Below are 24397 nucleotides of genomic sequence, written 5' to 3' on the forward strand. Positions count from 1 at the left end.
GGATTTTCTATTAAATTACAAGCTTCTTTGTTTCTTAATTTCCTATGTAAATATTGGTATAAATATAAATAGCCTGAGATTTCTTAACCCACAATTTATTTTACCCTGCTCCAATTATCCTTGTGGCATGCTTTTCCTTTTTTGATTTATGTCCGTATCTTCTCCTTTTGACCTGTATCATTTCAGGTGCCATGTCGGTAATTATAATTTTTGTCTGGTCTAATTTATCTTATTCATTTTTCTACAAATAAAAAACTGTAATTCTTCAAAATCATTTTATTTCAAAATCTTACAACTATTAGTCTTAAAACAATCTTATTATTTTCTAAATTTTATTCTGTCCGTATACTACACTAGCTCCGGGAACAATCTTTAACACGTATGCCCATTCACTGCCTACTTGTGATTTATCCGGGAAATTAATGGTTACTGAGGATGCTCCTACAGTCCACTATAACACAATAAAATATAAATTAGGTAAGAGGTGTTAAGAAACAGTACAATTACAATAGGTTGTGGATTTTACATTTAAATCAAGCTAATTGGCAATTTAACCATTTCTCATATAATAAATGTCACTGCCAGGTAATCATCATTATAAATTTTGTATACATATTAGATTTATTTAAAAAATCCTTTATAAAAGGTATATATATTCTAACATCGCCGTTTCGGGTTACATCATAGAATGTTTTTGAACTAATAAATCCATCATCAGTGAAGTTACCAGGGGTACACGAGGGAAACCACTAAATATGTGGATAAAAACCCTTTAAATAAGGTTAACTTTGTTAATTAATACATATTTGTTGTTAAATTTAAATAATGTAGTTTTAAACAGATTTACATCATGGCAATGCAAGACTCCTAGGAAGGGAATCGATGACCCATAGAGATACCTTTTCCAGGCTTGGCAACTCTGGGTATCTTGCGTTGCCATGATTTAAATCTATTTAAAACTACAACACCATTCAAATTTAACAACAAATATGTATTAATTAACAAAGTTTAAAAAAGTAATTAACAAATTTAATTTAAAGGGGTTTCCCGGCTTTCCCTCGTAGAGAGGGAAAACGGAAAAAATCGATTTACCAAGAATCTGTTCACCGTAGAAAAAAATGTTTAAGCTAAAAAATGTAGCTGAGATAATTGTGAATAAAAATGTTTCTTAGCACTTTTTCTGTAGAGTAAACCGTTCATTTAGAAACAGCGCTTGAAGCGACCGGTTATTTTCAATGTAAGGCATGCATTCAAATGGACGGTAAAAATTCGATATCTTTTGACGAGAGTGTCCTATCGACAAAAATAAAAATGCGTTTTAAAGGTAAATAGATCAGCTTTCGTATGCAATTTTTGTATTTTGCCGCAAATAAACTTGTTTTTCTTTAAAGGTGTTAATAAATAAATAAACGTTTAGCGATTCTTACGATTCTCATGAACTCAATAAAATTTATCACTTTCATTAACCAGTCACTACAGATTATAATAACAGAAGAGAGGCTAGAAAATTTTACAAGGAAATCAAGCAATGCACCCAAGGATACATAACAAGATCAACACTTTGCAAGGACAAAAATGGGGCAATTATCAGCGAGAAAGAGGAAATAATGAAAAGGTGGAAGGAGCATTTTCAAGAGCTGTTAAACCCAGAAAAAGAACAAAACGAAGATGAAGAGATAATTCACCACACAGCAGAACAACTAGTTGAGCAACCAACATTGGAAGAAACGATAAACGTCATAAAACATCTAAAAAATAACAAACCTGGCACAGATGGAATAACTGCAGAACTGATAAAGAATGGTGGACATGCGCTATGGAGGCGTATCCATAAACTAATCGACCGCATATGGACACTAGAAGTCATCCCAGAAGATTGGAAAGTGGGAATCATACTTCCTATGTACAAAGGGGGAGACAAACGACTCTGCAAAAATTATAGGGGCATAACAGTTTTAAATGTCATCTACAAGATATTATCAGGAATTATATATAGCCGCCTGAAATCGTTTTCGGAGGAGATTATTGGTGAATACCAATGTGGCTTCAGACCAAAGAGGTCAACTATAGACCAAATACATATGTTAAGAGGTATACATGAAAAATGTGTTGAATATAACATACCTATTTACAACTTGTATATCGATTTCATACAGGCGTTTGATGGAGTAGATCGACAAAAGATGTTAAAGCAACTATCTATGTTAGGGATACCCAATAAGTTGGTTAAACTTATACGAATGACTCTGGAGGGTTCCAAAGCTATGGTGAGAATAGATGGAGATATGACGCAGGCCTTTGATATTGAAAATGGAGTTAGACAAGGGGATGCCTTATCAACAACACTTTTTAATCTAACTTTAGAAGCTGTTGTTAGAAAACTGGATGTAAACGGCTGTATTAATACAAGATCTATGCAAATATGCGCATATGCGGATGATGTTGCCATAATAAGCCGCAACAAAAGGGTATTGAGCGAAAAAGTTATAGAACTGAAACGAGAAGCTGCTACGTTTGGTCTATATATAAATGAAAGCAAAACAAAATATATGGAGTGCACAAAATCGAATGAACATGAGAATCTGAAGGTAGACAATCATACCTACAAATATGCCTCCACTTTTCCCTACCTAGGCTCAATAATAAATGACAACAACAACATCAGTCAAGAAATACAAGCACGGATTCTTAGCGGTAATAAGTGCTTTTATGCATACAAAGACTTAATGAAAAGTAAGTTACTGAATCGTGAGTCTAAGCTGAGAATCTACAAAACAGTAATTAGACCAGTGGTCACATATGGATGTGAAACGTGGACCCTCTCAACCACTGATGAAAATCAACTGAGAATATTTGAGCGCAAAATACTAAGGAAGATATTTGGACCAACCCAATGCAGCGATAGTTCGTGGAGAATTAAAATGAACCACGAGCTGGATGAACTAATGCAGAGCGCAGATATTGTCAGATTTGTAAAATCACAAAGACTAAACTGGCTTGGTCACCTAGAAAGAATGCCAGATAATCGAGCTGTAAAAGTAGTCCAGAGATGGAAGCCCCAAGGAAACAGAACAAGAGGAAGGCCCCGTAAAAGATGGATAGACGACGTAGAGAGGGATCTTAAAACCATGAACATCAGGCAGTGGCGAAGGAAAGTATCTGACAGGGCAGAATGGAAGAACATTGTTAAGCAGGCCAGGACTCACAAAGGGTTGTAGCGCCATTAGAAGAAGAATATTAACCAGTCACTATGAAATTTTCATTATTAGAATCCAATCTTCAAAACGAAGAGTTTGAAATTTCGGCTTCGAGTTTTGGCAACAAATGTGAAGTATTTGAAAAATGCCTGAGAAAATCTGAATTTAAACTTTCACATGACAAACGATCTAAAACGTTTAAAACTGTTTCTTTTTGATTACAAAAGTACGTTTTTCGAAATGACATAACTTTAGCTACAAATTCGTGGAAGCATTTCCTGTCACGTGCAATCGTTTGTGATGTGAATTTTTAAATTCAGTGTTTTTTGGGCATATTTCAAATGACCCATATTTGCTGCCAAAACTTAAAATCGAAATTTTATGTTATAGGTTTTGAATATTGGGATCCAGTAATGAAAATTTCATAGCTGTCGATCAATGTAATGACAAAAATTGCGAACCGTTTATTTATTCAACAGATTTATGAAAACTGAAAAGATATCGAATTTTTACCGTCTAGTTGATACAAATTTTATTTATAATTGATTTCTCGCGCGTAACACAAACAAAATCGTCGGTCGCTTCAATCGTCGTTTCTGAGTGAACGGTTCATTCTATACAAAAAGTGCTAATATACATTTTTGTTCAGAATTATTTCAGCTACAATTTTTATTTAAAACATTTTTTCTACGGCTCTTGGTAAATCAATTTTTTTCGTTTTCCACCGCTACAAGGGAGGTTTTAGAGAAAAGCCTGGGGGTAATAGTGGTAAACTTTCTTACATCTTTTTTGGGATCCCAGAATTAATATTCTCAGAAAAATTTAGCTTGTTAGTATGATTTTTAGAGGTCAAAACTCTGACGATTGGACTATTAAAGAAGGTTTTCGCGACATATTCCAAATTCATGGATTAAATATTTATAAGATATTACGTATTAGGCTTCTACATAATTTATTGCTGCTATAGGCCAAATTTGTTATATACTGGGTCTTAAAGATTAATTTTTAAACCAACATTTTTAAACTTAGTACCTTTTTAAACAGTTTTATTGTGAGATATTATCACTCTGCAGTACTTCGCGTTTTATTTTATATTTTGATGTATTAGTTTCACATTTTCAGTTGCATTGTTGGTAGTATTGTTCCATGACCTGGGAGCATTCCAATTTCTAAGCAATTGCTATATAAGTCTTTGAGAATATAAATAATTTTTTTCTCTTTTCTTTAATAAAGGTAATTAGAATGCCATCATCTTCTGCACTTTGTTGTTTTTCATTTCTGTTAATGCTATTTCAATCTCGATTTACCGTAAGTCTCCAGAAGAATGATTTTAAACTATGGGATTATTTGTTAAGTCATTATTAGTGCTGGCATGCTTTCTGTAAAGTCGTCATCATCATCAGTTGGCTCTACAGCTCTTCGTGAGCCCTGGCCTGCTTCAAAACATTCTTCCATCCTTCCCTGTCGAGTGTCTGTCTTCTCCATCCCCTTATTTCAATCTTCCTTAAATCGTCCTTCAACATCATTCAGATACCTGAGTTTTATTCGCCTCGTTCTTCTTCTTCCGATCGGCCTATTTAGCATTGTTATTTTAGAAGGATCACTTTCATCCATCAGCATAACGTAGCTCACCTATCTTAGATGGTTTATTTTGATGGTTTTCACGATATCTGCATCACCAAAAAGTTTATAGAGTTCGAAATTATATGGTCTTCTCGACAGACCTTGCTAATTCGGCCATACAGTAAAAACTCCGTTAACCGAAATAATTGGGGGGGGGGGGGGCGTTTCGGATAACAACAATTTCGGTTAAAAATTCCATTGTTTTTTATAATATTCTTGATCAAAGTATTGGTATTAAAAAATACTATGAGTTGATTTCGTAATGTTTTCTAATAAGTAAATCCAAAATAAAGTAATAAAATTAAGGAAAATGAACAAGTTTAACATGCTTTTTTAAAGAAATCTGCTATTTTTTGCGTTTTCGTTTGACAACGATGTTTCTCTCTCCCTCCATCATTAATTTGCAGAACGTCATGAGTAATGACAACAAAAATTAAGAATCTAGTCGTGTCCCTAACTAATTAGGCCTACTGTATAAAATTCTTTCCTCTAAAGCATTAAAAATCTCGTCGACGGTCTTGTGCTGCCTGTTGCCTCTTGGGTCGTCATCTTCGTCATCTGATATGCTTGCTCAGGTTGTCTTGATAAAGACCCATATCAATGATGTCCTGGTCGATGAATTCACGTTCTGAGTCATCAGCTGCTAACCAGTCACGTATCTCTTCTTAGTTAATTTCGTCATGTCCCGGCAAATTTTTAATGACAGGTTTAATTTCTTCTGTCATTTTCTTACTATTTTCTTCTTTAGAATCGTCAATCAAAATCTTATCAAAAAGTTTGTTCTAACATTTTTCCAAAGTTGAAGATTTGATCTAGGCCCACGACTCAGCTCACCAATAAAAATGTTTTATTGTTAAAGATTTGAGAATTTCGGGAACACTTTTGGATTAATTCGTCTCCTGTAATAACAGATGTCTTAAGAATGCTTTTCTATAATGTCTCTATGACTCCCTGGTCTAACGGCTGGATTAAGCTTGTGACATTCGGTGGCAAAAATCTGACAATTGTCACCATTTTGTAGATTTTGAGGGTGAGGGCGCATTGTCAACAAGCAACAATACTTTGATGAGAAGGTTTTTTGATTTTAAAAAGGATTTTACACTTGAGACGAATTCATTTTCAAACCATTCTAAAAATAAAGTGGTCGACATCCATGAACTTTTTTGGCTTCTATACCTTAAAATGCCTTTTCGGTAATATCTTTTAGAGCTCTTGGTTTTTGTGATTTCCCAACACACATAGACATCAATTGGTGAGTGAAATTAACGGAATTATTTACGTTTTGCGACAAACATTTACTTTTTATTGAAACTGTAAGCCGTTTCGGTTAAACGATGTTTCGGTTAAAAAGGTTTCGGTTAAGGGAGGTTTTACTGTATATGTTCCTCAATACTTTTCTTTCAAAGATTCGTAGTAACTATTCATCTCGGGTCTTCATTGTCCTTGTTTCCGATCCGCAAGTGAGCACTGAACGTATTACTATTTTATAAAGTTTGCATTTTGTTGCTCTTGACATATTTCTCGCTCCTATTTAGGGCCTAGGCCAAAATAACAGCGGTTAGCTACGCGTATTCATTTTCTTATTTCTTTGGAAAATTGTTGTTTTTGCAGTCAACCAGTGACCCTAAGTAGCAGAACTCTACCACCGTTTCAATAGTTTCGTGTTGCACCTCTAAATTATTTTGTTGTATTTTTGATATAGGCGTCATATTTTTAGTTTTCTGGAAGTTATTAGGAAATCCGATATTTTCTGCGACATTTTTAATACGTGTTAAAGCTTTAACTGCTTCAGGTTTTTACAATGATCGCGATATCATCAGCATATGCATTATTTGTGTTCTACGGGTATATATCGTACCCATTAAGGTTATTCCCAAATCTTTTATAACTTTTTCTAATACTAGGTTCCCTGGCGCAGTCCTCTGTTAGTAAATGGTTTGAAAGACCCCCTTGTACTCACACTTTACATTTAACTTTTCCCATTGTCATTTTAACTAATTCTACCAACCTTTTTGGTATTCCAAATTTGATCATAGCCGAATATAATTGGGGTCTGTCAATAGGTCTGTCCTACGCTGCCTTGAACTCTACGAGGATACAATGGCAGTCTATGTCGTACTCCGTCGTTTTTTTCTAATATTTGTCTGATGGATGATATGTGATTAAAGGTCGATATGTTTTTCAAAAAGCCTATTTGGTATGATCCTATTATGTTGTCAGTATACTGTGCCAATCGTTCGTTAAGTATCAGGGAAAAAAATTTGTATGCCGTATTAAGAAGGGAAATCCCTCTAAAGTTGGAACAGTCAAGCAAGTTTCCTTTTTTGTGTATAGGGCATACACAGCGCACTTTCTGTAAAGTACGCTGTACAAATCATTGAATTATTTTTTACATTCTGAGCTTATTCATATATTTTATTCCTTCTGCTAAATTTTGTTCTCAATACCTTCAATTTTTATATTATTCTATTACTATCGAACTAGTTTCTTATTTACTACAAAATCTTTCTACGACGTCTTTCAGATCACATTATTACACACATTATTTGGTTATATATTTGCTCCAATTCCATGCTCTCTAGATTTTTATGGCCACTCTCCACATTCCTCTGGCGATGTCTAATTCGTTAACTTTTCCTTGTTAAAAAATTGGTTCTTTGCCTCTTTATATTTACTACTTCTTTTTCTCTCACAGCTTATAGTTGCTACCTATCGAAAACATATTTAACATAACACATATACTTAGTAAATATCAGTTTTTATGTTGTTTTGTATCACAAAAATCACTTTTTTTTTAAGGAAAAAGTGTTTTTAAATACAAAACTACATGAACTAGATTCTTATAATAAATGGTAGGTTATTATAGTAAACGACAAATAAATAATACCTCACGAAAATTGAAATTTTAAATTATTGGATTTTGATTTTATGAGATTTGATCATTATGATATCATAGAAACATCCCAATTACCTTTAATGCTTCACCATTTTCATGGCCCAGCAAATATACCGAAGTATTTGCATTTTTGAAAAGATCAATAGCCGATGCCAAATTCAATGTATTATCTTTAGGCCATTGCAGACTAATGGCATATACATCAGAACCTTTGCTGGTATACCAAACCCCATTTGTCAGTGAATCATTTTGTGACGTCCATGGTCTTGTACTATAGATAGAGTCACCGTTGATTGACAACCAAGTACCCAAATCTTTAAGACGCTGTTGGAAAATAGGAGCAATTATACCGTCTTTTGTAGGTCCGACGTTCATAAGTAGATTACCTTAAAATAATGCTCGATTAGTTTTTATAGGATAGTTATGCTAACAAGTAAAATACCTCCACAACTGACTGTAGAAACCAATTGGTACAGAAGTTCTTCTATGGTCATGTAATCAGAGAGTTTCGCGTTTCTTCTAAATCCCCAAGATTTGTGATCAATCGTCATAGCATTTTCCCACTTGTATTGCTGAAGAGTACCTAGAGAGAAATAAAATTTAGGTATAGCAAGAAATTATATTATATTAAAGTAAAGCTAGGATAGTCTGCGCAGATTTCGAAAAAATAGCACAAATTTTAAGTTTTCCAAAGTTTAATGTGAGAATGTGTTACGTGGAGTTATTTGGGATGTTAGCTATACTAATTAAAATAACTCAAATGCAAAACTCTTCTATTTAAAAAAAACATGAGATCTAAAAAAAAGTATTTTTGCGCAATCTCTCCTAACCGGGTAGGTAAGATTACGCGCAAGGGTAGGAGAATTTGCGCTTATTCAAAAAAAAGTTATTTATTTCATTTCACATGACATGGACATTTCATTTGAATTTTTAGTTCGCATTTCTTGACGACCACAATTTATACATTTTTGTGGATAGAGTGTGTATGATTCATGCAGCCATTTTTGGCCTCCTCCTCCTAAGTGACTTCTCTGTTGAAATTGGCGATCAATATGGCAAATTTCTCTCTATTCTGGGCTTGATGAATTAATTCATTTCCTTTTGTATGGGTCCAATCTCTGATGTTTCGTAGCCAAGATTTTTTCTTTCGTCCTATGCCCCTTTTACCTTCAATCTTGCCTTCTAATATTACTTAGAGCTGCTCAAATTCCCTATGGCGCATTATGTGTCCTAGATATGACGTCTTTCTAATTTTGATAGTATTGACCAGATGAGGGCGTGTGTTCATTGCTCTCAGTGCTTCTTCATTGGTAGTTCTGCTGGTCCAGCTTATTCTTAGCATTAGGCGGTACATCCACATTTCAAATGAATTTAATTTGTTGACGTCATACTGTTTTAATGTCCAGGTCTTACAGCCAAATAGTAATAGAGACCACACATAACACTTTAGTGTTCTCAATCTTATTGAGACTGATAGCTTGGGGTTACAGAGCATTTTACGCATATTCATGAAACCAGATCTTGCTATTTCAATGCGTCTTCTGGTCTTCATTTTTGGCAGATGATGCATTTTATCCAATCTGATTTGGATGTGGTTTTAGAATAAATCTCAAAACACTCTAGGCATGATTCATCGTCGATTTCGGACACGTTATCAGAAATAAGTTCAATTTCAACTCCATTGTCTTCTTCCGAGGTTGGTGGAGATTCAATCTTTTTTCTTTTTCCTTTCAGTTTATTATATTTGCGAGTTATCTCTTTATTTTTACTCTCAGTGACTTTTTTCTTTTGCGTGATTGCCAGTTTTTTATTTCTTTTAGATTTGGATCAGTGATATTCATTGCACTTATTTTTCTTTTGACTCGTGATGCTGTTAAACTACATGGAATTGGTGATATTTCAGTCAAAAGTTTGTTTGATGTTACGTCATCAGTTTTTGGAGTTGTAACCGTATATTTAAAAACATGTATTTCATCATAAACTAAAATGAAATAAGCTCTAAGTGAAGCGGGGTGACATCTGTTAACTTTTTTGTTAAGCAACACATAGTAAATACTGGATACTTTAGTTTGTACAAATAAGTTATGTTGTCATGTTTTTTTGTAAACGGTATATTTTTTAATTTTTAATAGTTTATGAAGTGAATATTTACATTAGTGTAAAATATTTTAATGCGAAATATATTTTTTTATTTACATAAACATAAAGTACTTCGACAGCTATGGCCATTGGTACAGGAACAATAATATTAAATATATATCACTTTAACCGTTGATAATGCCTTTTAGGTTAAATCTTGTGGCCGAGTTAAGCGCTTTTTAGAAACTGTGTAGTTTTTAGAAAACAAATAATAATTGTATCACTTTTTAATTTTTTAAATACCTGGATTGTATCTATCTTGACATGAGAAAAATCCTCCATGAGTACAGGGAATTCCAGATCCCCATCTATCATTTACTACTACTTCATCTTTGACTGGACTTTCGTTGTACAGCCATGCTAAGAATTCTTTAGATCTCCAGTAAGTGTCTGGAGCATCCCAGTCACCGTCAGACCATATAACGGAAGGTTTATATGTGTTCACAAGTTCTCTTAATTCGGGGTCTGTCTAAAAAAAAAAAGAAAAATAACAATCAATTATTGTACTCTTTATTTTATTTTACAGAAAGCCTATTATAAACTACGGTTCAATAGTTTCTACGATTTGTACAAGACATATTAACAAAAATCATGTAATTTTCGCTTCAATTCAAGAAATCACGATCTAGAACGTGCGCTGAAATTTACTGGTGAAGGTATTACTCTTCTAAAAATATAAAAAATAATTGATAAAATATTAATTCCCACGAATGGCTATGGTGGAAGTCCCAGCTAAAAATAATGATCACCTGACTAACAATTGTAAACTCACATATACACTTTGTGAAAATTTTGGGTGTTCAAAAACAATGATTAGTAAATCGACATAATCTAAAGATAAAAATTTTGGCGATTCATAAACAGTGATTAGTAAAACCACATATGGATGCAAACCTATAGATGCAAATTTTAGAGATCCAAAAATAGTAATTAGTAAACCCACAGACTCTATGGCTGAAAATTTTGAGGAACCAGAAACAGTAGTAAAACTACATATCCTATGGCTGCAAATTTTGGTGGTCCAACATCAGTGATTTGTAAAGTCACATACTCTATGGCTGCATATTTCGGAAGCCTAAGAACAATGATTAGCAAACCTACATATCGTATGGGTGCAAATTTTAGAGGACCAAAAATAGTAATTAGTAAATTAAAACCACATATGCTTTGGCAAAATAATAAGGTAATCAAAAAATATTCATCAATTAATATTACACCTTATGACAAAGTTGAAGGACCCAAAACAGTGATAAGTAGAACAAATCCATATACGTGGTTGCAAATTTCAGAAATCCAAAAACAGTTGAAACCAAAATTGTCCCTTATAGACCATAACTACAATTTTTAGAGGTGATTGGTATATCTAACCAACCTGATTTATGGCTAAATAATTAGGGGGTCAAAACACTGGAAAAATTGTTTTGGAAGCTAGAGAATATCTTGTTTTGTAAACTTTATTATGTGCGGTTTGGTAATTATATCTATAAATGGTGCTTTAAAACCCCGTCTCTGGTAGTTGCTGGGTGAATTGAGTAGCTCTGTAACTGTCAGTGCCGGTCGCAAGCCCGGATAAAGTAGGAGGGTTTGCATCAGAAAGGTTATCCGCCAATGAAAACTTGCTAAAATCATGGAAAAAAGGAATACGGAAAATAGTTTAGAGGCTAGTGCGTTTCCCGTAAGCGACGCGCAGTTGCGGCTGATTTCATGCAGAGAAGGATTGGTGTACTTTGTGTGCAGGAAGCTCATTGGAAAGGTAATAAGTCGAGAGATCTTGAAGATGGATGCAAGTTAATATATAGTAGTTCGAACAGTCATGGCAGAAATGGTGTTGGTATTATTTTTGAACAACGAATGGAAGGAACATCTTGTAAGGGTAAGCAGAAGAAGTGATAGGATAATGAGTGTCCAACTGAATACAGGCAAAACCAACGTGAACATCATATGTGCCTACGCCCACAGATAGGGTGTGAAGAACAGGAAAAAGAAGAATTTTGGAGGGCTCTTGATTGCGAGATGCTCGAGATTCCTATAGACGAAAAGTGTTTTATTGGAGGTGATTTGAATGGGCATATCGGTACAAAAAGAGCGAGAATAGAAAGAGTTTATGCAGTTTTGGGGATGGGAATAAGAAATGATGAAGAAAATAGTGTGATTGAGTTTGCAATGGCATGAGTTTTGGGTATCACTAATACGTTCTTTATGAAGACTGAAGACCAGTATGTTACCTCTATAAACTGGGTAAGGGAAAGTCAGACAGATTTTGTGCTGTGTAGAAGCCAGTTAAAAGAGATTACGAACTGTAAAGGGTGAGCGGGTAGCTAGCCAAATCCGACCGGTGATAGCGGATACGGAGATAAAGGTAAGGCGGAAAGGAAAGCAAGTAGGAGTGCTGGAAGAGTTTGAGGAAAAAGATGTAGTAAATAACTGGTGGGAAGCCAACAGTAAAGTTGTGGTGCGACTGGGAGAGGAAATGCTAGGAAAATTATCTGGTAAACGGCCTCCTAGAGACAAAGAAACTTGGTGGTGGAACGATAAAGTACAACAGAAGGTTAGAGAAAAGAAAGAGGCTAGAAAGAGATATGACAGGTCTAAAAGAAAAGAAGATAAGGACATCTACAAGGTGGCAAAGAAGAAAGCAAAGCGCGCTGTAACTATTACTAAGGAAAGATCGTCTGCACAGCTCTATGAAGAGTTGGAAATACCCAAAAGGATGAAAAGATTATAAAGCATTGCTAAAGCAAAGAACTAGTCATCAAAGGACTTGACCCACGTGCGACAGATTAAGAGTGCGGATGGAAGAGTGTTGTTAACCGATGTTGATATAAATCAAAGATGGTATGAATGCTTTAGTAAGTTGCTAAATGAAGAACACCAGAGGAGAGACAGAGGATGCGGAATTCCAAATAAGAATGTAATTGTGCAAACGCGCAAAAAAATAAATTAGTGTTATTCGTTTGTCGTTTTCACATTTTCACAGCAATGACGATATACGTAAAGAATACGGTGGTTTTTAAACTATAATAATAGAGATTTTAAAGTTGTATAACTTAATAAAAGGCGGAGGTAGTGGACTATTTATGTTCAGCAGATGATGTTCTCCGAAAATCTAGACGATGGTCTATAGTTCCATTTTACACAATTTTAAATATTTTATGTTTAACTTTTCTAGTAATTCTGACTAGAATAAGATAGTGCGAAGGCAGTTTTTAAAACAATAATTGGCCTTTTTATCTAGTTAAATTAAGCACTGAGTAAAAATTAGTCATATTGGAGATTTGTAGAATTACAAATCCAACAGCAGATTACCCTGAAAGTTTGAGAGGAAGAAAATCAGCAAAACTACTTATAAGCAGTTGCAAAATAATTACTTGCGGTTTTTAACTGCACGCGACGAATAACAGCCCATTCAGACGCAGACGTTGCTGATTCGAAATTTGATTCAAATCGATAAAAATGTCGAATTGCTTAGTAGCACCTTAGATTAAAGAAACCAAACGGTTTCGTTAATCTAAGAGTAGCACTTGGTTTTAAATTTACGAGGTTAGACGATTCAATCGTATATCGCGCTCGAAAATTTTACCGAATACGTCCAAATTTATATTCGATTTTGTCACTGCCAACTGTATGTCGTAACGAAATATACAATTCGAATCGAAAGTCAGTGGCGCTTGTATCTAGATACGCTTTTTCATACGATTCGAATTTTGTCGAACTATTTGAATACCCAAATATATAGTTTTTTTATTTGTTTACTGAGGGTTTGTTTATTTATTTTACTTGCTTTTGGGAATTAATTATTTACTTTTTCTGACGTTGTATAATTGTGGGGAATTAAACAAACAAATGTACTATTACGAATTAATAGTAATTAAATTAACACGAACTATTCCTTCGATAGCTCTGGTAAGATAAATGAACTTTAACTCATAGGTGCAAATAATTATCAAAATTTAAATGGTTGCAATAAACAATCAAAAACAATTTAAAGGTTGAGGTAACTTACCGCTAATTACCATGATTTGCACTACTTTACGAAACAACGAACAAAACGAATTCAATATGAATGCATCGATGCACTAGCGGGTACGTCTGTATGAATACAGGGGAGGAAAAATGTAATGATTAATTTATACAACCATATTTGAATTTAAACAATAATAATAGAAGATGGTTAAAGTGAACTTGTAAATTTTGATTATTTTATATATCAGTACATTCTCTCAGATATTCCCAATACCTTATTTTTCGCCGTTTTCAGCGTTTTAGATACGATAAGCGTATTGAAATCCATTATTCACCGTTGCTATCTACAAATTAACTAGGGCTCTGGGCTAAAGATATTTGATTCGATAAAATTTCCTTAGAATAAGTTATCGTATCGTGCATGCAGTCTGAACGGGCTATCTAGATTCGATTCTTTAAAGTGCCTTCTCCTCAATATAGGTTGGCTACTACAATTTCAAACTCTTCTCTGTCTTCAACTGTTCAAAATTTAGCCTTGTCCATTGTCGGATGTGTCTTACCTCTTTCGCTCGATCTTTCCTTTCAATATTAGTTGATGTGGGGATACTATCTCTGATAGTATGATGTTTTTCTAACTTTAACTGTGTTGAAAAGTTCTCGTTCCTTGTCTACTCTTTGCAGGACTTCTTCGTTTGAGGTGTGTGATATTCATGAAATCTTGAGGATTCTCCGCTCGATCCAAATTTCGAATACTTCCAGTTTATTTACCGTTGGTGTTTTAAGGATCCACGTTTCAACTGCATAGAGAAGAGTCGACCAGATGTAATATTTTGATAAACGTAGTCGAATTTTGAGTTTTAGTCGAAAATCACATAGCAGCCTCTTGATTTTTTCGAATGATTTTTTGGTAAATTTTATTCTCGATCTTATTTCTAGATCAGGATTTAGGCTTCCATCGATCCAACATCCCAGGTACTTGAACTTGTTGACCTGTTCTAAAATGCGTAAGGTTGAAGTACATTTTGGTTTATTCGTATTTACATCACGTTGGTTGTCTTAAGATTCGATTAAAATATCGTTTCTAATAAATTATCGTACCGTGTATGCTGCACATGCATATTTAAAAATATCTAATTGTTTTCGCCGGAGTTGGGGATCGATCCCCGGCCTTCTTCGTGATAGTTAAATTCTCAACCGCCTGAGCTATCCTCTCCACACATGTATGTAAAAGGATTAATATCGGTATGCCGCAAGATAGAATCTTTAGATAAATATTATCAAATAAACTTACAATGATGATGATATTGACTAATTCAGATGATAATATTGAACTCACATAATAAACAGGATACAAATACATTTAAAAATACTATAAAAATCATTTTACAACATTTACCTTACGGTCTACGAAATCTTGTGTTTTATATCCATTGGCTTTGTCAGCTAGATATAGTTGATTAAACCATTCATAATAGGAGTGGTATAAACCGAATTTGAGATTCTTGGCCCTTACTGCTGTTGCAAGTTCACCTATAAAAAAATATTTATATGTACAGCTGGTTCCTAAAAAAACTGATACGACTCTTAAGCGTATTTTGTAGAAAATTGAGCAATATATTTTGAAGGATAAATACTTATATATTATATTATTTACATACTGTCACTGTCACTGCCAAATCTTAAAATTTGTCAGATAACTTATTATTCTGTTCATCCTCAAAAATGGCTCCACATGCTAGCAAAGAACTAAAAGCAAAAATTGAAACGAAATTAGAAGATGGTTGGTCACTATCTGCCGTAGCGAACCATTTTAACGTAAGCAGAACAACAGTTTTTAATATTAATAAAAGATGAAGAGAGCAAGAAACTTTTGAAAGAAAGCAAGGTTCTGGAAGACCAAAAATATCTGCTGCTCATAAAGATCGTATGCTTTTGAAGAGATTAGAAAAGAAGAATCCTTTTGAAGATGCGAAAACTGCAAGAATTATGTCACAGTTTCCGAAGAACTTGGCGCAGAATTAAAGCATCGCGTTTTAGGTACCGAACTGCAGCAAAAAAACAAGCTCTTACACCACAACAGAAGCAATCAAGACTTATATTTGCTTTAAACCATCAGCTACAAGATCAAGATTTTTGGGACAGGTTAAGTAATATTTACAGATAAGACAATTTTTCAATCTTCTAAAAAGGGCAAAATTTGGGTGTATAGACCAGATAATAATAGATTTAATCCTCTATATGTTGATAGATATCGAGAAGCTGGTCATTTTAGCACCAATGTAGCACCAATTTAGCACCAAAGTATTAATGGCAGGTTTGTTGGGCAGACTTATTTGAATATTCTAGAAAAACATAATGTTTCCCAGTGTAGAACAGTTGTAACCAGAAAATAATTTTATCCTCCAACAGGATAATTATTGTCCTGTTCACACTGCATATGCAAATATAATAAACCAGTGGCTCCAGAATAACAACATCGAAACCATACCATGGCCCAGCTACAGTGCAGATTTAAACCCAACCGAGAATGTGTGGGGGGTTATTATAAAACGGTTGTATCGGCGTAATTTTATACCTCCATATGCTGAAGAGCTGTAGCACGGTATACAGGTTTGGGAAGAGCTCTCTACGGAAGACAATTTCATAGTTCCTTTCATGCAAATGGACAGATTACAAGCTGTTATCAATGCTGATGGAGATATTACAAAATATTAATTTCAGTTTTACATACCCAAATTTACTATAGTTTTGGTCTTCCAGACCCTCGCTTTCTTTCGAGAGTTTCTTGTTCCCTCCATTTTTTATTAATAGAAAAACTGTGGTTCTGCTTATGTTAAAATGATTTGCTGCCTCTGATAGTGCCCAGTTATCTTTTAATTTGGTTACAATTCTTACTTTAATAATTGTTGAGTTGTCGTTTGTTTTATTCCTTAATAATAATAAAAATAATAACAACAACCATATTTTATGTAAAAACTATCATTTATATACTCTTTATAAAATGCAGGAATTCAAAATAATATCAAAATTTAGACCTTAATAATTATGACAATTTACTGCATGTGATACGCAGTAACGACAATCGCCTTATAAACAATGTGTTCTGGGAAAGGCCAGAGGGAAGAAGGTCTGTAGGGCGGCCTAGAAAAAGGTGGAAAGATGCAATCAAAGAAGATCTAGAGAAAATGGGAGGGCGACAATGGGAATTACTGGCACAGGACCGACAAACATGGAAGGCAATAGTAAACGAGGCAAAGCACGAAGAGTTGTAGCGCCATTGATGATGATGATGAATTATTACAATTTACGAATTACCATATGTAATTAATTGTTTGTTGTTTGTTTGTTTATTTTATTTATCTGTCATAATAAATATAATAGATTGTCAGACCAATCAAATACACTGCTCAAAATGATCAAATCTTACTAAGAGTCGTATCAGTTTTTTTAGGAACCAGCTGTACATGTATATAAACATAAATTATGATTTGTGATGTAATTGCTTACTATGATCCATTAAGGATTAAACTGTTGCTTTTTTTAATCTCTAAATTTAGTTATGTTTATGAAGCCACCTATATCCTCTGGTGGATACTGGAAAGCCACAGGCATCTCCAGAATATCTTTAACCTCTCGTAGAATTTTGGTTAACTCTTTAGGACCATAGGCGTCATGGTTGTGTTAGAAAATAAACCACAATTGTTGGGGTAAATGAGATATAATGATCATACATCGCACAGGGCTTAACCATCATAAATGTAACTAGCAATCACCGTTTAGTAGAAATTCCAAAAAAACATAAGATGAGAATTGGCGATAAAACACAAATAATTGAACAATCTAAGCCCGACGTTATGGGCCTATCATTACATAAAAGTTTATGCAATATAATAATTTTGCTACCAACACCACTGCATGGTATGGCGAATTCCTGTCAGTTTTTTACAAAATCTACCAGAGAATTAAAAAAAATATCTTCTTAACCTATACAACAGAAGTTGGACAAATAATGAGTTTCCCACAAAATGGACACAGGCGTTAATAATTCCATTACTAAAATCAAATAAATCATGAACTGATCCTGATTCCTATGGGCCAATATCTCTTAACAATACAATGTGCAAGAATGTACTTGTCATTAACATACGCATCATCCATATATGTGATAAAATCACATCCCACTTTCCATCATACTATCGCTGAACGTTTCAAAGAAACTTGCCTGCAATATGTGATCTATCTCTTTCTAAAAACAATAAGCTTAAGACCTCGCCATGCAACATATATTCAATGCTTTTACAACATATCTTCCTCTTTCCCAGATCATTGTGATATCTATACAGATTCATCTAAAACTATTGATGTCGTGGGATCAGCAGTTACAGCTCCGACCATGGTATCGTGGTTTAAATTATCTTCCACTTTCAGTATTTATTCTGGAGAACTATACTCAATCCTGTAAGCCTTAAAGTTTCTTAAAGAAAAAGTGACACATGAATGGGAAAACGATTGGAATCTTTCACAGTCAACTCTACACATCGTAAAAACCTACCGAATCTTGGTGCGAGATTAACTGAAATCGCCAGCTGTTTGTTAACCTAACCCGTTTACATATAGGTCATAGTAGACTAACTCACAGCTAACTAATCTCCAAATCAAATCGCCCTATTTGTGACTTATGTACTTATGTACAAAATAAAAGAAGTCTTAGGAGCACATTGTAAATTTACAAATATGTTTAATTACTTGAAAGATATTGATGTTTTAAACAAACTGTAACTGTTAACGTTTTGTAAACCCTATTTATAAATTTGAAAATATGTAAAATATGATATTCTTACGTAATTGTGAACATAATAATTAATCAAAAATACTGTTTAGATAAAGTATCTGTGTATTAATTATTGTACGGCTAATAACCTAAAGTGGTTAATGCAGTTATCAATAAAATAAAAAAAAAAGAATTGACAGAAAATGTGTTAAAACTTTTTTACAAAAGTAAGCATAAAAATCTTTTGGGAATAATATATTTACACCCCGGTTTTTAGGCCTAAACATTCGTCCGGGTTTAGGTAGTGAGTAACACCGAGTCGCAAGCTGCCATCTCTTGTGGTACTGCTCATTTATAAATCCATAGATACACCAGCGTATTCTAATCTAAGAAGTAGATCCATTTAGATCTTAAACTAGTATTATGGTTTTTATGTTTCCCGTCCAGGTTTTATTCATCCGTCTGGCCCGCTTGGCTATCTAACCCACTCGGGGAATATTACTTATTTAAAATCAATACTGCTAATATTAAATACTTACCAAGAACATCCCGTCCTGGTCCAACATCTTGAGCATTCCAACTATATGAGTATTTCGATGGCCATAAACAGTACCCCTCATGATGTTTACTCGTTAAGACAATGTATCTAAAAATTAAACAAACATATATTTAATATATTTTTTTAATGATTATTATTTTTTTTGTTTGACGATATAAATGTGATCTTGTATATTGTCGATACATATTTACTTTAAAGAAACAGACTTTTACCTAATCATCCTTTAAAGACAAATCAACTGATTGAATATGCCATAAAAAACTTGAACTTAGTTGTACATTAAGGCGTTTTAACATTTTATTATGATCTACGTGATAGAATGCCGTTTCGAAATCGACAAAGCATAACAAAACATCCTTTTGTTGGTCGTAACACTTCTGCAACAGTAATCGTAGAAGAAACGAAGTCTCTATTATCTCTATTCCAGCTCTGAATTCAAATTGATCGAATCCTACTTCTCCTCTTCTCATTTTCAAAATTAACACACCATCTTAATGCACCATAAGTTTGAAACTATTTTTTCTGAACCGTGGATTGGATTTGGCTAATTTTTTAAAATTAGAGAAGGCTTATCAGCGATTATGGTGTGCAGCTCGTGTATAATGTAATGCAACAAGTTTGCTATGTGTTACAAATCAAAAAGACTTTTATATATTTTATATATAATATATTTTTATCTAAAGTTTATCTAAAGACCAACAAAAAATTTAAACGATGAAAGAGTTGCTGGTGTGAGCGCATATTCATGAATGTTAGGGAAAGTCTTCTACTTATAATACGTAATAAAAAATTTATCATAATCCTGTTCTGTCAAATGCTGGTGTAATTGAGTGTGATACGGATAATCTTCTTCTTAAAGTGCCTATCCGTTCCGGACGTTGGCGATCATCACGGCTATCTTCACTTTGCTTATTGCAGCGCGGAACAGTTCAGTGGTAGTCGTGTTATACCACTTTCGCAAATTTTGAAGCCAGGAAATGCGTCTTCTTCCCGGTCCTCTCTTACCATTTACTTTCCCTTGGAGAATCAGCTGGATAAGGCCGTAACGTTCTTGATTTCTCATTACATGACCTAGATATTCCAACTTTTTAGTTTTGACGGTCATGAGAATTTCACATTCTTTCCCCATTCTACGCAGGACCTCCACATTAGTAACTCTGTCAACCCAGGATATACGTAAGATGCGCCTATAACACCACATTTCGAAAGCTTCGAGCCGATTCATAGATGCAACAGTCAGTGTCCATGCTTCCATTCCGTGGAACAGAACTGTGAATATGTAGCAGTTCAATAGACGGCATTTTGTTTTTAATGATATGTCTCGACTGTTGAAAATAGTTCTCATTCTAACGAATGCTGCTTTTGCTTTTATTATTCGCTGTTTAATTTCTGTTGAGTGGTCCCATTGGCTATTTAAATTGGTGCCTAGATATGTATATTGCTTGACTCTTTCGATATTCTGTTGGTTGATTGTAAGTTGAGCGTTTAGTATTGGTTTTTTACTAATTGTCATAAATTTGGTTTTCTTTATGTTAAGAGCTAGTCCGTATCTGTTGCTGACTTCTGTTATGCGATTTGTTAATATCTGTAAGTCATTCAGATTATCGGCAAAAACTATAGTGTCATCTGCATATCTAATGTTATTCAACCATTCACCGTTTATTAGTATTCCTTATACGAATAATAGTGTAGTCTTAATTATTTTATATACACTCCTGTGACTGATTTCTAATCCAACAGAATTTTTTCTAGTAATAGTATCTCAGTTTTCTTTAACTAAAAGTAAGACATCGCGTTTGTTGAGGTTGTCACCACTAACTGGTTTATTTTTATTTACTTCTCGTATGCAACATTACCAGTAACACGGAATCTATTGAGCAATCTCTCAAAGTTTGAGTGTTTTTTGGGTGTTTTCTATCACGATACTTTTAATCGTAAACTTTAGAAGCTGACACAATTTTCCAAACATTCCCCAATGCCAATTTGATGCTTTTACTGTTCCTTGATTTACTTGGTAAACATTATTAGCACCGCGAAGAGAACAAAAGAGAAAACAAGTTTCGTCAACGTTAAACACACTTTTTGATCTTGCGATATATCAAAATAATTTTTCTCATTTAAGTAATTTTTCATGTTGAAAAACCAGTTTTTTATATTCTCAGAAATGTTGCTGCTAGCTGCTTGCTTTAGTTACGGCTTCGAGAGTTCTTAGGGTCAAGTTTGGATAACCATACTTTATACCTGTGTCTTCCAGGTGGGTTGTGCTTGAATGGAGTCTTTTGTGGATTGGCGAGAGAAGAATGGATAGCAACCATAACATCACCACATTCTTACCAAGGACAAAGGACAAAGGAGAACATGCTAGATGGACATCTTGGATTACGGAAAAGAAATAAATACAGAACATACCTAAAAACAACATATTTCCACACAATTTAGTAGAAATAATATTATTGCAAAGGGGTGCGTTGTATGTTTAGAAGTCTCATACTCACTTTGCTCCAGAATTAGCGAAAATTTCTGCCCACTCATTGGGATCGTAAAATTCAGCTGTAAAGTCCTTTGCAAAGTTTTGGTACTTCCAGTTTGGAGAATAATATTTTTTTAAGTAATTCACAACCTCCGAATCTCCGGCTAAAACAAAATACAACAAGTTTTATTTTCATACATATTAGTTACATGAGAAACAAGAATATTAACTGTATAAATAAATTAACAAGTATGTTTCTTGTTTGCATGTGAAATTTATATGCGTGTAGTATATTACACACAACCAAAATTGTGCATGAACGGCAACGCTGTAAAAGAGAAGTAGGAAATAAATAAGGACGATGTGCAGGATGATTTAAAGAGACTGGAGTAAGGGATGGATAAGACATACACTCGATAGGGAAGGATAGAACTTTTTAAGGCAGGTCAGGGCTCACGAAGGATTGTAGCGCCAACTGATGATGATTATAATCAATGAGCCTGTATGCAGTAATAAAACTTATAAAATGTATAAAAACTTTCTTTATTATCAAAACATGGTATGATCATCGTTTCTTTGACGCTCCATCGCATTGCTATCACTTCGTGATAAATATGTGAAGAGTAAGTTGAAGCTGCAAATTATAAATCACCAGATACAAGAAATAAATTATGATGTCCATCGAAAGTCCATAAATAAAAAATAATGATTATCGCGATCACAATGATTTTACGTAACAAGTTCCGAAAGTGATATTTTGCGAGATGTGCCATAAGTTGTTGTAAACAGATGATAAAATAATTTAAAGTGGATACTTTAAGTAGGTATGTCAAGCGGATATCTGAGAAAATAAACATTTTAAACTTTGATCTGTATGTTTATCATTTTATATACAATGAAGATAACTGTTTATCGGCCATTATAATAATTACAGAATGTACTGTAATAATTATTATAGTAGCTAATACCAATAAATACTGTAATAAAAGTAAGTAGTGAAAAAAATATGATTAAATAAATCAAAATATTGTAGTATCAATCATAAAAAGATTAGTATATCAACAGTTGTATAAACGGTTCAAAAACACACCACCATGTTTGTATCATTGAAACCATTTTATCAACCAGTATCATCCAGTATCCACGATGGCCAAAACAGACCTTAAACTATTTTCCATGGAATAGGAGAGCAAGACCAACATTAGAATTGAGAGAATATGGAATAATGATATATATATATATATATATATATATATATATATATATATATATATATATATATATGTATGTATATATATATATATATATATATATATATATATATATATATATATATATATGTATGTATCTGTCCTACAGCCTCTGCCGCATCCCACATTTCGATCTCCACCTCTTTCGGCAGTCCGTTCATCCTCATTTATCTCTCATTATTCCATATCCTCTCAATTCTAATGTTGGTCTTCCTCTCCTATTCCATGGAAAATAGTTTAAGGAAAACAGTTATTAATTTTATAGCTTCATTTATATCTTCTTCCTTTATTATAAATTTTTGCCTCTCTATTTATATTGAAAACTAGCGTCTATATTAATATCGATTAGTATACTTTTTGGAATTCATATATCCGACAAAATTTTAATATACAGCATGTCTACTTAAGTTGGCAATCATAAGTAAAACCTTTTTATTATTAATTTTACGAAAAACAAACTATTTTTCATAAAAAATTCTGCATGGTCTAAAATCTAAGACGCAACCATCAGATATCAATTTTTTTATCTAAAATGGGGTATGTCAAAAATTATGAACTTGGCTATTAAAACTATTAAAACTAACGCAGAGCAAATTAAAACTATTTTCCTTATATCTAACCTAGACTAAAATGGAGATGGGCAGGACACATAGCAAGAATGACAGATGGGCGATGGACAAAGAGGTTATTGGAATGGAGGCCAAGGGAAGACAAGAGAAGCGTCGGTCGACCACCTACAAGATGGACTGACGATTTAAGAAGACTCAATAAAAACTGGATAAGAGCGGCGCAAGATAGAGGGGGTTGGAAACATGAGGAAGAGGCCTATGTTCAGCAGTGGACTCTTGAGGCTGGATGATGATGAACCTAGTGTTACATATTTAATACTTAAATACATGGCTAAAATGTTAGAAGGCAGATATTAACTGATTGAAAGGTTATTAACTTTATAATGTTCATTAGACTTTTAACAAATTAACTAAGTCAAAATTTGCTTATCATTTTTTATCGGAAGAGTTATCATATTTTTTTAATAAATAAAAATGATGTTCGGTATGAGTAATTTGAGAAAAAATTGCAAATTTTACAATTTTTCATAACAACACATTTCGATATTGTAAAATATAAAAATAATAACCAAAAAAGTTTTCCATATGTTGCCAACTTAAGTAAACATAATAAACATAATAAACATAATATATATATATATATATATATATATATATATATATATATATATATATATATAGAAAAGAAATTTAATCTTTGCAGATTAGTTAAATAGTAAACTCTTAAATATTGGGGAAATCTGCAAGAAAGACTCTAATGTGTATCAATTGTTTCGCCGAACGTTTTCGCCAAAGAGAATTAATTTGGCTTCTTCAGGACTGAAAGAGAATAAATTATAATTAGCTACCATATATTATCTATTAAAACATTGTTGATCTTACCGTAACTTAGAATTGTAGAGTTAGAATATTAAAAAACTTAGCTATAAGTTATACTTAGTTATAGTAACATAGTGATGT

The 24397-nt window shown here is 33.5% G+C and overlaps 1 protein-coding gene across 2 annotated transcripts in view; it reads right to left on the minus strand.

Annotated features, from left to right (window-relative positions):
• Positions 1-261: 261 nt before the first annotated feature.
• Positions 262-24397, minus strand: part of LOC140434516 (alpha-L-fucosidase-like) — a 34329-nt gene continuing 10193 nt past the window's right edge. For both annotated transcript variants that reach the window (XM_072522845.1, XM_072522844.1), the window contains exons 2-8: positions 21644-21782; positions 19129-19235; positions 15215-15348; positions 10099-10324; positions 8159-8299; positions 7792-8102; positions 262-451 (exon numbers count right to left, since the gene is read on the minus strand). In XM_072522845.1, the coding sequence (XP_072378946.1) occupies positions 326-451; positions 7792-8102; positions 8159-8299; positions 10099-10324; positions 15215-15348; positions 19129-19235; positions 21644-21782 (1184 nt within the window). In that variant the 3' untranslated portion in view covers positions 262-325. The remainder of the gene's footprint in view (positions 452-7791; positions 8103-8158; positions 8300-10098; positions 10325-15214; positions 15349-19128; positions 19236-21643; positions 21783-24397) is intronic.

This window comes from Diabrotica undecimpunctata, chromosome 2, assembly GCF_040954645.1.
Source record: "Diabrotica undecimpunctata isolate CICGRU chromosome 2, icDiaUnde3, whole genome shotgun sequence".
Lineage (NCBI taxonomy): Eukaryota > Metazoa > Arthropoda > Insecta > Coleoptera > Chrysomelidae > Diabrotica > Diabrotica undecimpunctata.